This window comes from Sycon ciliatum, chromosome 5 (genome assembly GCF_964019385.1).
Source record: "Sycon ciliatum chromosome 5, ocSycCili1.1, whole genome shotgun sequence".
Taxonomy (NCBI): domain Eukaryota; kingdom Metazoa; phylum Porifera; class Calcarea; order Leucosolenida; family Sycettidae; genus Sycon; species Sycon ciliatum.
In genome coordinates, this window is record NC_088647.1 from 19452082 (window position 1) to 19465296 (window position 13215).

The 13215-nt window shown below is 47.5% G+C and overlaps 1 protein-coding gene and 1 pseudogene across 1 annotated transcript; both read left to right on the plus strand.

The window, feature by feature from the left end:
* The first annotated feature begins 207 nt into the window (after window positions 1-207).
* Window positions 208-2669, plus strand: LOC135816875 (transcription factor SPT20 homolog; annotated as a pseudogene).
* A 2074-nt stretch (window positions 2670-4743) lies between these two features.
* LOC135817951 (E3 ubiquitin-protein ligase TRIM71-like) lies at window positions 4744-6058 on the plus strand. Its single transcript, XM_065331257.1, has one exon. The coding sequence runs from the start codon at window positions 4859-4861 to the stop codon at window positions 6047-6049; it is 1191 nt and encodes a 396-aa protein (XP_065187329.1). The 5' UTR covers window positions 4744-4858; the 3' UTR covers window positions 6050-6058.
* Window positions 6059-13215: the final 7157 nt, after the last annotated feature.

Consider the following 13215-nt stretch of genomic DNA (forward strand, 5'->3'; position numbering starts at 1 on the left):
GCCGTGCTTGTGACTTTTTTCCCCTGCTGCCGTGCTCATATTAGTTATCTAACTACAGCTGTATCTTCTTCTTGGTTCTGTTTGTCCGCTTATTATTATATTTTTCTTTTCTCTTACTTAATATCAGTGGGACCATTGTCATTAGGTTTAGGCCTGTTTTGGAACTCCACTTTAAATAAAGCCAAACAACAACAACAACAACAACAACAACAACAACAACAACAACAACAACAACAACAACAGCAACAGCAACAGCAACAGCAACAGCAACAGCAACAGCAACAGCAACAGCAACAGCAACAGCAACAGCAACAGCAACAGCAACAGCAACAGCAACAGCAACAGCAACAGCAACAGCAACAGCAACAGCAACAGCAACAGCAACAGCAACAGCAACAGCAACAGCAACAGCAACAGCAACAGCAACAGCAACAGCAACAGCAACAGCAACAGCAACAGCAACAGCAACAGCAACAGCAACAGCAACAGCAACAGCAACAGCAACAGCAACAGCAACAGCAACAGCAACAGCAACAGCAACAGCAACAGCAACAGCAACAGCAACAGCAACAGCAACAGCAACAGCAACAGCAACAGCAACAGCAACAGCAACAGCAACAGCAACAGCAACAGCAACAGCAACAGCAACAGCAACAGCAACAGCAACAGCAACAGCAACAGCAACAGCAACAGCAACAGCAACAGCAACAGCAACAGCAACAGCAACAGCAACAGCAACAGCAACAGCAACAGCAACAGCAACAGCAACAGCAACAGCAACAGCAACAGCAACAGCAACAGCAACAGCAACAGCAACAGCAACAGCAACAGCAACAGCAACAGCAACAGCAACAGCAACAGCAACAGCAACAGCAACAGCAACAGCAACAGCAACAGCAACAGCAACAGCAACAGCAACAGCAACAGCAACAGCAACAGCAACAGCAACAGCAACAGCAACAGCACCAGCACCAGCACCAGCAGCAGCAGCAGCAGCAGCAGCAGCAGCAGCAGCAGCAGCAGCAGCAGCAGCAGCAGCAGCAGCAGCAGCAGCAGCAGCAGCAGCAGCAGCAGCAGCAGCAGCAGCAGCAGCAGCAGCAGCAGCAGCAGCAGCAGCAGCAGCAGCAGCAGCAGCAGCAGCAGCAGCAGCAGCAGCAGCAGCAGCAGCAGCAGCAGCAGCAGCAGCAGCAGCAGCAGCAGCAGCAGCAGCAGCAGCAGCAGCAGCAGCAGCAGCAGCAGCAGCAGCAGCAGCAGCAGCAGCAGCAGCAGCAGCAGCAGCAGCAGCAGCAGCAGCAGCAGCAGCAGCAGCAGCAGCAGCAGCAGCAGCAGCAGCAGCAGCAGCAGCAGCAGCAGCAGCAGCAGCAGCAGCAGCAGCAGCAGCAGCAGCAGCAGCAGCAGCAGCAGCAGCAGCAGCAGCAGCAGCAGCAGCAGCAGCAGCAGCAGCAGCAGCAGCAGCAGCAGCAGCAGCAGCAGCAGCAGCAGCAGCAGCAGCAGCAGCAGCAGCAGCAGCAGCAGCAGCAGCAGCAGCAGCAGCAGCAGCAGCAGCAGCAGCAGCAGCAGCAGCAGCAGCAGCAGCAGCAGCAGCAGCAGCAGCAGCAGCAGCAGCAGCAGCAGCAGCAGCAGCAGCAGCAGCAGCAGCAGCAGCAGCAGCAGCAGCAGCAGCAGCAGCAGCAGCAGCAGCAGCAGCAGCAGCAGCAGCAGCAGCAGCAGCAGCAGCAGCAGCAGCAGCAGCAGCAGCAGCAGCAGCAGCAGCAGCAGCAGCAGCAGCAGCAGCAGCAGCAGCAGCAGCAGCAGCAGCAGCAGCAGCAGCAGCAGCAGCAGCAGCAGCAGCAGCAGCAGCAGCAGCAGCAGCAGCAGCAGCAGCAGCAGCAGCAGCAGCAGCAGCAGCAGCAGCAGCAGCAGCAGCAGCAGCAGCAGCAGCAGCAGCAGCAGCAGCAGCAGCAGCAGCAGCAGCAGCAGCAGCAGCAGCAGCAGCAGCAGCAGCAGCAGCAGCAGCAGCAGCAGCAGCAGCAGCAGCAGCAGCAGCAGCAGCAGCAGCAGCAGCAGCAGCAGCAGCAGCAGCAGCAGCAGCAGCAGCAGCAGCAGCAGCAGCAGCAGCAGCAGCAACAGCAACAGCAACAGCAACAGCAACAGCAACAGCAACAGCAACAGCAACAGCAACAGCAACAGCAACAGCAACAGCAACAGCAACAGCAACAGCAACAGCAACAGCAACAGCAACAGCAACAGCAACAGCAACAGCAACAGCAACAGCAACAGCAACAACAACAACAACAACAACAACAACAACAACAACAACAACAACAACAACAACAACAACAACAACAACAACAACAACAACAACAACAACAACAACAACAACAACAACAACAACAACAACAACAACAACAACAACAACAACAACAACAACAACAACAACAACAACAACAACAACAACAACAACAACAACAACAACAACAACAACAACAACAACAACAACAACAACAACAACAACAACAACAACAACAACAACAACAACAACAACAACAACAACAACAACAACAACAACAACAACAACAACAACAACAACAACAACAACAACAACAACAACAACAACAACAACAACAACAACAACAACAACAACAACAACAACAACAACAATGGCTATCGTGAGAATAAAGATTTGAACAATCGATAAAGATAACGGTTACGCAGTAACTTTTCAGTCTTCAAGTATCAGGTCGTTGCAAAGTATCTTTCGCAGGCTGTCGCACGTGTACGCAATTTCTGGGCTGTCAACTCGGTCTGGTCACAGTCTTGGTGTGAGAGTATGTATGAATGAGCATGCAAGAGAATGTACATGTGTGCGTTATTCTGAATAGGGTACATTTTTTGAATGAGTACATGTATAGTCAAATATACGGTTAAAACGAGTGCGCAGGCCATTTTACAAATTTTGGTTGATGAAATTATAATTATGGTGGTAAAGACACACCTGGCAATATGGCGGTAAACACACGCCTGCCCACACACGCTCTCTAAGCTGCACAGTTCTGGCACAGAGCTCTGCTTCTCACCACCACCACCGGTGCACCATCAGCTCCGTATGAAGACATCTAATCCAAGAAGAAGATTGCCTGATGAGTCCAGCGGGGACGAAACGTAGATCTACGTCGCAATCGAGCTATGTCGTTGCTGTGTCATCTTCTATGTGCCATGCGCTACTTGATGTACCAGCCTGCTATGTCGGATACCGCCAACCATGCATCGACGAGGCGCCAGGCGCGAACTGATGGTGGTGGTGGTGAGAAGGAGAGCTCTGTGCCAGAACTGTGCAGCTTAGAGAGCGTGTGTGGGCAGGCGTGTGTTTACCGCCATATTGCCAGGTCACCGCAGGTGTGTCTTTACCACCATATTTCATCAACCATAAGTACAGCTGCAGTGGTGTCTTCAACTTCATTTTACAAATTTGTTAAAAAATGACACACCAATTATTTCAATCCTGAGGATACTATGAAAGTAGGACATGATTCAAGACACTTTCCAAAGTGGGATCATTCCCATTTTTGGACACAACGGGCATGAAGGATAGCACTTCCACTTTGGACGTAGCTTGTCTAGAAGTGACTGAAAAAACGTCATTTTACAACCATGTTTAAAAAAAGCCAAATCACCTCGCGCTCGATCGTACTTCATTATTTCACTGTTTGAATTATTTTCTGACTTTTCTTGATTTTCCGTTATTTTTGTGCACTGCGCATGCGTACCAGTACAGTTTGTGTATCGTCATGGCAGCGAGACATCATGTTTTTCCCATATGCATGCACGTACGTGATCTGCTAGTACGCATTTCTTCTTTGGAGCGCTGTGTGAGTGGATTGGATTGGTTTATTGAACGTCGAATAACAAACAGGCAGTGTTGCCTTATATTACATGAGATCGACTAAAGACAAACAGGCACACAAATGTAAGGAAAAGATTAAAAAGAAAAAAAAGAAAATAGAAAAAAGAGTAGGATTTAAGGCAGCAGCTAGCTAGCAGAGGAAAGATTGCATAATTAATTATTTGATCAGTGAGCAACGACACGTAAGTCGGTGAATTTTTCAGGTGGGGTAAGAGAGCGGTCCGGAATTGACCTGGTTTCTTCAGTGATCGTATAGATGCAGGCAACTTATTCCAGAGAGCGGGACATTGATATGAAGGGCTGCGTGTGGCAGCGGCAGATATGATCCTCGGGAAAAGAAGCAGGGGAACATCTGTGCTCCTCGTTCGACGGGTGTGTGACAGAGGTGTGACAAGGTCATGAAGAAGCACGCTACAGTTATTATGAATTACACGAAAGGTTAGCAGGAGGAGTTTGCGGCAATACATTGATTGCAGGGGTTGAATGCTGAGGCGTTCAAAAAGAGGGGCAGTTGGAGACAGGAACGGAGCAGAGCAGACAACACGCACAGCTCGCTTGAGAAGTTTCTCAAGACGATCACGTTGTGCAGAGGAAAGGGAAGAGGAAAAGCTGTTGCATGCGTATTGGAATGTGGGTAAAATTATACATCTCAAGTAGGTTGAGCGGCATGGCAGAGTGACACGTCGCTTTGCGTGCACCATGTACCAGTGCCGTGTCTTCGTTGTTGAGAGTTCTTGAGAAGACGAGCAAGTAACTAACTTACTTACTTAGTTGTCGTTTCGGTTTCTGATGTGCGGTGGAAAGCGTCTCCACGCGTACATTATTACGGCCACAGAGTTTCTAGAAAATAATAATCGCCCATTTTCTAACGACTAGATACACAGTCAAGTACGTGCCTATAGCGCCTGTGGTCGATACGCGTCGTATACCAGGTGTACAATGTTAGTCTTCAGGAGTCGTTGGTAGTCGATAGCAATGTCTTCTCTTCAGTGCAACGGCTGTGGCTCATCGAGCACCGCTCTAAAATTCGTCTCTTGCCTGCACACGCTGTGCGTACCCTGTGTGCAAAATTGTATTTCCTTTGACGGTTCAATCAAATGTCCGAGATGTTTGTCCACCACTCCGCTGCCTATGAGCGTCGAGCCATTGCGATCGCTCCCAAGTGTTGTGGACCGTGAAGATTCTGTGGCGGGAGACGACACGCTTGAGAAACCCATGTGTGAAGAGTGTGGAGATGATACCATCGCCACACGCGGGTGTGAGAACTGCCAGGTGAAAATGTGCGATGCACACTCAACTAGTCATCCATTATTCAAAGCCACCAAGGGACACACCGTCAAGCCATTATCCCAAGTGGAGCGAGCCTCGTCTTCTACAGGATCGACCAGCAGATCTGCTGCTGCACAGCACAGGTGTGTACTGCATACAAGTGAGTTCGTTGATGGATTCTGCGTACAGTGTAACCAGTTGCTGTGTCCAAAGTGCAAACAGGCACATTCACACAAGAAAGATCATCAGGTCTTGGACATTGCCAGCGCTGGTCAAAAGACTCGGGATATGCTAGCAGATAAACTTGCCAGCAGTTCATCAACATGTGATGGGATCATAAGCCAAGCATTGAACAATGTTCAAACAAACATTCGTAAGCTCAATGACCAAACAGAGCTGGCCTCCGCAAAGGTCACTGACTTCTCCAAACGTTTGACGGAAGCAGTTGTGAAGCGTGAGAATGAACTCCTTGCAGAGCTGGATGACATGCGATCTAAGAAGATGCTGTCATTGGAGGAACAACAATACCGACTTCAGGAGTGTGTATCGCAAGAAAAGAGTGCAGCGAATATTGTGCAGTCATTTGCTGACGATGTTGACCTGCTCCGTATATGGACATGGGTCGACGAGTCATTGAACAAAGCAATGCGAACAGCTGAAGTAGATACAGTGCCATGTGTGTCCAGTGGGCTTGTGTTTGGCAGCACTGACATCACACAACTACTGAATGACATTGGCAAGTCTGGTACTGTACTGGATGTAGCTGATCATGCTGTACTGGATTGTCCAGACAAAGCCACGACTCGTGATGATGTCATACTTACTGTTGAGATGACGTCATCACTGACTGCTGCCAGTGCTACCAATACGCCTGCATGCAGTCAGTGTGCAGTGTGAGTCAGGATCAACTGGACAACATCGGACTGGAGATTTCCGTATGCAATCATGGCAATGACGAATTTTCCGCTATGCGCAATTGCTGTGAATCATTACCTGGCCGTGTAGAGATTGGACATGATCGATTGGCAGCTGGTCGCTACTGTGTATCAGCTATGATTGGATACAGACATTTGCAAGGCAGTCCACAGCAACTCATGGTGACATCTACTGCCATTCAGCCACTGTTTGATAACAGTCGATGTCATACGCGGTTGAAGATCACCAATGATGGTCGCACACTGAGTAGTACCAGTGAAGGCTGGTTATCAGCATGTACCACACCTATGATGACTGGTACTGGTAGCAGTACACTGAAGGTGAGGATTGACAAGACTAGTTATGGTGACATCTTCCTCTCTGCCTGTTCATCCAGTAATCCAAACCTGGAACAATACCAACAGGACAAGACACAATGTTTTGGTTGGCACGGCTATGGTGTGAGTAACAAACACACCGGAACAGCCCTTGGTCAACGCTGGCAAACTGGTGACATCATTCATCTCACAGTTGATCATGATCGTCACACTCTCACTGGTAGACACGAGAGAACGGGCGCCACAGAAACCATCCCGAACGTCACAGGTAACCTGTACTGCCGGGATTGTTGCACTCGCTCGGCAGGACCGAGTATCAATTGAGTGATAGTAAATGATTCTTGGTAAGAAAAGTCCACTAATCGAAGAACGAAAACCGATCAAACACCACAAATGGCCAGCAATTGTTCTGCACAGAAGAAAGATCCTCACTTGCTGGCTTACCGTGACACAAATTCCGGCGCCTGTGCCAAACTTTTTGTTATAGCCGTGCTGCTCCTTGCATGTCAGTCCTATCATCTAGACGTATTTCCTGATTCCTCGCTGGGCAATCCGGGGGCCAGTGAAGATTTACTGTCCCAATGACTTCTCGGATTCATTTGGGTTTTTTTACTCCTTTTTTAATATAATAGCTATGAAAAGTATGAATGCCGCAGACATCACCACGTAACATGACACAATCGATTTTCACGCTCCGGGAAGGTGATGGAGCTGATGAGGGTGAAATTCGTAAGAAGTCAGCTGTGTACTTGCATTTGTTATCTCGTCCCGATTGTTTGAGTGTTTATGATGATTCCCACTTCTCTGTACTGTGTCGTGCCCGTTATGTCCAGCAGTTGAAGGTCCTTGAAGCTGTTTGTATTCGTACGCATAACTAAGCGTGGTGGCATGGTTGTTGGTCTTTTTGTTGAATCCAGCTCTAGTTCCGGTGGGACAAATCGACCGCCGCGGGTGCTCTCCACCAACACATACCTCGAAGGAGGAGGGTCAGGGGGAGGCAGAGGTGCTGTCACCACTCGAGGCACAGCCCCATGCAAAGCACCCAGAGGCACAGACTTAGGCACACCCGAGGGCTGCACCAATGGCGGTTCCGCACGCACCTCCAAAGAGCTGCCAAGCTCAAGCCCGTCCAACACAGATGTCAGAGGGGGAGCGGCAGACAGCGGCAAGGAACTATCCTGCCGTGTAGGTGGCTGCAACAACAACACCAGCTTCACATCCAACAACAACACCAGGTTCACATCCAACAACAACAACAACTAATCCACAAAACAAAGCAGCAAATGACAGACCACGGAGATCTACAGCAGATTACAACCGGACCTATGAATTCACGGTAAAAATACAAAGGAAACAATCGGAAAGGACGACGACTGACATGAAGGCAACGGCATTCACGGTTGGCGTGGGTGGTGAAGGTGAGACGCAGGACGATGCAAGTGAGGAGGAGAGTCGAACCGCTGCGGATGACGGAGCAGGTTCTGATTCGGACAGTGAGGGAGAAGGTGAGCTGAGTGAGGGTGAGAGTGAGTGTGAGGGTGTGCGCGTGAGTCGAGATTGTGTGCGTCCGTCTCGTAATAAGTCTTCAGTATACAATCATTTGGTTTCTAGTACTGACTGTTGTCGTACTTATTCTGATTCCTGTTTTTCTGTTTTGTGCCGTGCTCGTCATGGTTATCTTTTGCAGTTACAAGTTTTGGAAGCTGTTTGTCAGCGCATTCATAAGCCGAATTTGTGTGTCCAGAAAGATAGTGTTATTACCCTAAAATTGTTCAAATAATGTTCTTTTGTGTAGTGTGGCAACGTTGTTGCCACTTGTGCCTACATGTGTTTTGTCACCTTCTTGTTTATTATTGTTATTATTATCATTCGTTCTCACTTTTTTGTTTTTGTTGCTGATACACACTTGTCAAGTTGTCACGCTTAGTTCTTACTTGTATACCCTTGTGTTCTGCACGCTTTTGTGAGAAATCGCACCTCGATATTCCAGTGCTGTCATTGTATCGTGTCACCCTACCTTGATTGCTATATTATTTCCTTTGTTCTCATTTTGTTCTTTAGTACAACGGTGATTCCTGAAGAGTGTTGTACGAAAAGTTGTTCGAATCATCTTTTTTTCCATTGCCCTTTTTCTTCTTACATGTATTTTCCTTACCCTTTAGATTGTTTCTTGCATCGTCTCCATCGCTTACATTGTTAATAAAGTAGTCCACATGTCGCTTCAGCTCGTCCTACTTATTGCCATATTAAAATTATTGTCTCCTCGTCGAATTTTTAAATAATAATAATAATTTAATTCTCCCTGCCACGTCGGTATAACTAGTGGTGGGTGCTTTGCCATTTTGCGTAAAATGTGTAAATTAAGCCCCTGAATGGACGACTGAGGAGGGCAGTGAATTGCTTCCGCAGGGCCTTTGGACGACGCCAGGCCGTCTTGCCATCACTAAGTAAAGACAACAATGAAGAACAGTAGGTCACGGAATACACTCTGTGAGAACGAAAACATGGCTGCGATGCTATGCTACCTATCCAATTCTACCGTATGACACAGCCACTAGTTACAAATACAAAAACACGGCTTTGCGGCAGCATACAATGCAGTTGACAGATTAATTTTCATCCACTAGCATTCCTCGAAGTGATATCTATCAACTTCAGAACATTGATGACCGAATATCCCAGTTTGTGATGCCATTTTACAAATTTGTTAAAAATGACACACCAATTATTTGAATCCTGAGAATACTATGAAAGTAGGACATGATTCAAGACACTTTCCAAAGTGGGATCATTCCCATTTTTGGACACAACGGGCATGAAGGATAGCACTTCCACTTGCAACAATTCATTTGAACGTAGCTTGTCTAGAAGTGACTGAAAAAACGTCATTTTACAACCATGTTTAAAAAAAGCCAAATCACCTCGATCGTACTTTCATTATTTCACTGTTTGAATTATTTTCTGACTTTTTTTTTTTTTTTTTGCCAGCTACGCACGAAGCCTCTTATATCTTGTACGGGCAAAATTAATAAACCGATTTCTGACTTTTCTTGATTTTCCGTTATTTTTGTGCACTGCGCATGCGTACCAGTACAGTTTGTGTATCGTCATGGCAGCGAGACATCGCTGTTTTTTCCCATATGCATGCACGTGATCTACTAGTACGCATTTCTTCTTTGGATTGGCGCTGTGTGAGTGACACGTCGCTTTGCGTGCACCATGTACCAGTGCAGTGTCTTCGTTGTTGAGAGTTCTTGAGAAGACGAGCAAGTAACTAACTTACTTAGTTGTCGTTTCGGTTTCTGATGTGCGGTGGAAAGCGTCTCCACGCGTACATTATTACTGCCACAGAGTTTCTAGAAAATAATAATCGCCCGTTTTCTAACGACTAGATACACAGTCAAGTACGTGCCTACAGCGCCTGTGGTCGATACGCGTCGTATACCAGGTGTACAATGTTAGTCTTCAGGAGTCGTTGGTAGTCGATAGCAATGTCTTCTCTTCAGTGCAACGGCTGTGGCTCATCGAGCACCGCTCTAAAATTCGTCTCTTGCCTGCACACGCTGTGCGTACCCTGTGTGCAAAATTGTATTTCCTTTGACGGTTCAATCAAATGTCCGAGATGTTTGTCCACCACTCCGCTGCCTATGAGCGTCGAGCCATTGCGATCGCTCCCAAGTGTTGTGGACCGTGAAGATTCTGTGGCGGGAGACGACACGCTTGAGAAACCCATGTGTGAAGAGTGTGGAGATGATACCATCGCCACACGCGGGTGTGAGAACTGCCAGGTGAAAATGTGCGATGCACACTCAACTAGTCATCCATTATTCAAAGCCACCAAGGGACACACCGTCAAGCCATTATCCCAAGTGGAGCGAGCCTCGTCTTCTACAGGATCGACCAGCAGATCTGCTGCTGCACAGCACAGGTGTGTACTGCATACAAGTGAGTTCGTTGATGGATTCTGCGTACAGTGTAACCAGTTGCTGTGTCCAAAGTGCAAACAGGCACATTCACACAAGAAAGATCATCAGGTCTTGGACATTGCCAGCGCTGGTCAAAAGACTCGGGATATGCTAGCAGATAAACTTGCCAGCAGTTCATCAACATGTGATGGGATCATAAGCCAAGCATTGAACAATGTTCAAACAAACATTCGTAAGCTCAATGACCAAACAGAGCTGGCCTCCGCAAAGGTCACTGACTTCTCCAAACGTTTGACGGAAGCAGTTGTGAAGCGTGAGAATGAACTCCTTGCAGTGCTGGATGACATGCGATCTAAGAAGATGCTGTCATTGGAGGAACAACAATACCGACTTCAGGAGTGTGTATCGCAAGAAAAGAGTGCAGCGAATATTGTGCAGTCATTTGCTGACGATGTTGACCTGCTCCGTATATGGACATGGGTCGACGAGTCATTGAACAAAGCAATGCGAACAGCTGAAGTAGATACAGTGCCATGTGTGTCCAGTGGGCTTGTGTTTGGCAGCACTGACATCACACAACTACTGAATGACATTCGCAAGCCTGGTACTGTACTGGATGTAGCTGATCATGCTGTACTGGATTGTCCAGACAAAGCCACGACTCATGATGACGTTATACTCTGTGTTGAGATGACGTCATCACCGACTGCTGCCACTGCCAGTGCTACCAATACGCCTGCAGTCAGTGTGAGTCTTGATCAACTGGACAACATCGGACTGGAGATTTCCGTATGCAATCATGGCAATGACGAATTTTCCGCTATGCGTACTCGCTGTGAATCATTACCTGGCCGTGTAGAGATAGGACATGATCGATTGGCAGCTGGTCGCTACTGTGTATCAGCTATGATTGGGAACAGGCATTTGCAAGGCAGTCCACAGCAACTCGTGGTAACATCCACTCCCCGTCAGCCACTGTTTGATACCAGTCGATGTGGCAGTTCGTTGAAGATCACCAATGATGGTCGCACACTGAGTCCTACCGTTACCAGTAATTGGTTTACAGCATCAGCATGTACCACACCTATGGTCACTGATGCTGGTAGCAGTACACTGAAGGTGAGGATTGACAAGACTACCAATGGTTTCATCTTCCTCTCTGCCTGTTCATCCAGTAATCCAAACCTGGAACACTGCCAACAGGACAAGACACAATGTTTTGGTTGGCACGGCTATAGTGCTGGTAACCAACACACCGGAACAGCCCTTGGTCAACGCTGGCAAACTGGTGACATCATTCATCTCACAGTTGATCATGATCGTCACACTCTCACTGGTAGACACGAGAGAACGGGCGCCACACAAACCATCCCGAACGTTACAGGTGACCTGTACTGGATTGTTGCACTCGCCTGCTTGGGTAACCAAGTATCGATTGAGTGATAGTAAATGATTCTTGGTAAGAAAAGTCCACTAATTGAAGAACAAAAACCGATCAAACACGACAAATGGCCAGCAATTGTTTTGCACAGAAGAAAGATCCTCACTTGCTGGCTTACCGTGACACAAATTTCGGCGCCTGTGCCAAACTTTGTGTTATAGCCGTGCTGCTCCTTGCATGTCACTCGGTCCTATCATCTAGACGTATTTCCTGATTCCTCGCTGGGCCATGGGCAATCTGGGGGCCAGTGAAGATTTACCGTCCCAATGACTTCTCGGATTCCATTGGGTTTTTTTACTCGTTTTTCTGTCGATATTTGTATGTAGTCGCACGATCAAGAGCTGGTGTTGACAAACCGTTGTAATGTAGTGGAATATTCGTTCGATCACACTATTTTGTCTCTCGGTTTGTTTGTCTAATTTGTCTTCATTGCCTCTCACCAATAGTGAAACAGTAACAAATGATACTGATGTTCTCTTCCAATGTATCAGTCGACACTAGTTTCCTCAGGGGAACCGAAGAGCTGTGTTTTTTCCAGTCGGGGGGGGGGGGGGGGGGGGCTCAGCCTCGTAGCCTACAGTCCATTCAGAAGAAAGATGCTATCCTAGCATTTGGCCATAAACGGGTCAAATTTTGAGTTTTCGGCACAATTTGTTTGGCAATCTGCCATGGAATGCTCTTCTAATTGTGTTTTTGAAGTCTATTTCTCCAAAAAGCAAGACATAACAAGAATAGGATTTCGACCAGTTTTGCCCCCAAAGCACTGAATTGGAGAAAAACCATGAAAATCCAGGCCGTTCACTCCACTTGCATGTAAGGTACATTTGCGGTTCAAACCCCAGTTGAGGTAGCTTTTTTGGACCCTTTTAAACGGGGCCTTTTTCAAGTTTCGTATCTTGCGGCACTACAGAGCGTACCACAAAATCGCCAAAATACAGAAACTCTCCAGAGCCAGCGCTCTTCTTTTTCTGAATGGACTGTAGTCTGTAGACCATTTCTACTACATGACTGTATCATGTACACTGCTGCTAAACCGTCCGATTTTTGAAGGCTCTTCCGAAAACCGGTCCGAAAAAGGGTATGTCCGAAAAGCAGCCAAAAATGGCAGGGGTCAGCACTTTCCTATGCAAAAGTCCTGTATTCTCAAATCACTGCACACGTGCTTCTAAAAAGGCGAATGCAGTGGTAGGTTCATCCAATACAAACAAAGTGTTAGTTCATGACAACTTCTGGGCGCCATGTTGGTCACCATAGCAACGAAGCGAATTTTCTTCGTATTTGGGCATGTTTGGGCTTCTCTGAAAATTTGTGGTAAATGGTGTCAGATTTTTGGGCGACAATTATTTGACAGCACTGGACTTCGCTCCAGAAGATGCACGACACGTCGACCTCCTCCTCCCCCCGAAGAGGACAGTTTCCCAGTTGCACTACTTCAACTATTAC

Coding starts and splice junctions, on each gene's coding strand:
- LOC135817951 (XM_065331257.1), top strand. CDS start 4,859: ATGTCTTCTCTTCAGTGCAACGGCTGTGGCTCATCGAGCACCGCTCTA.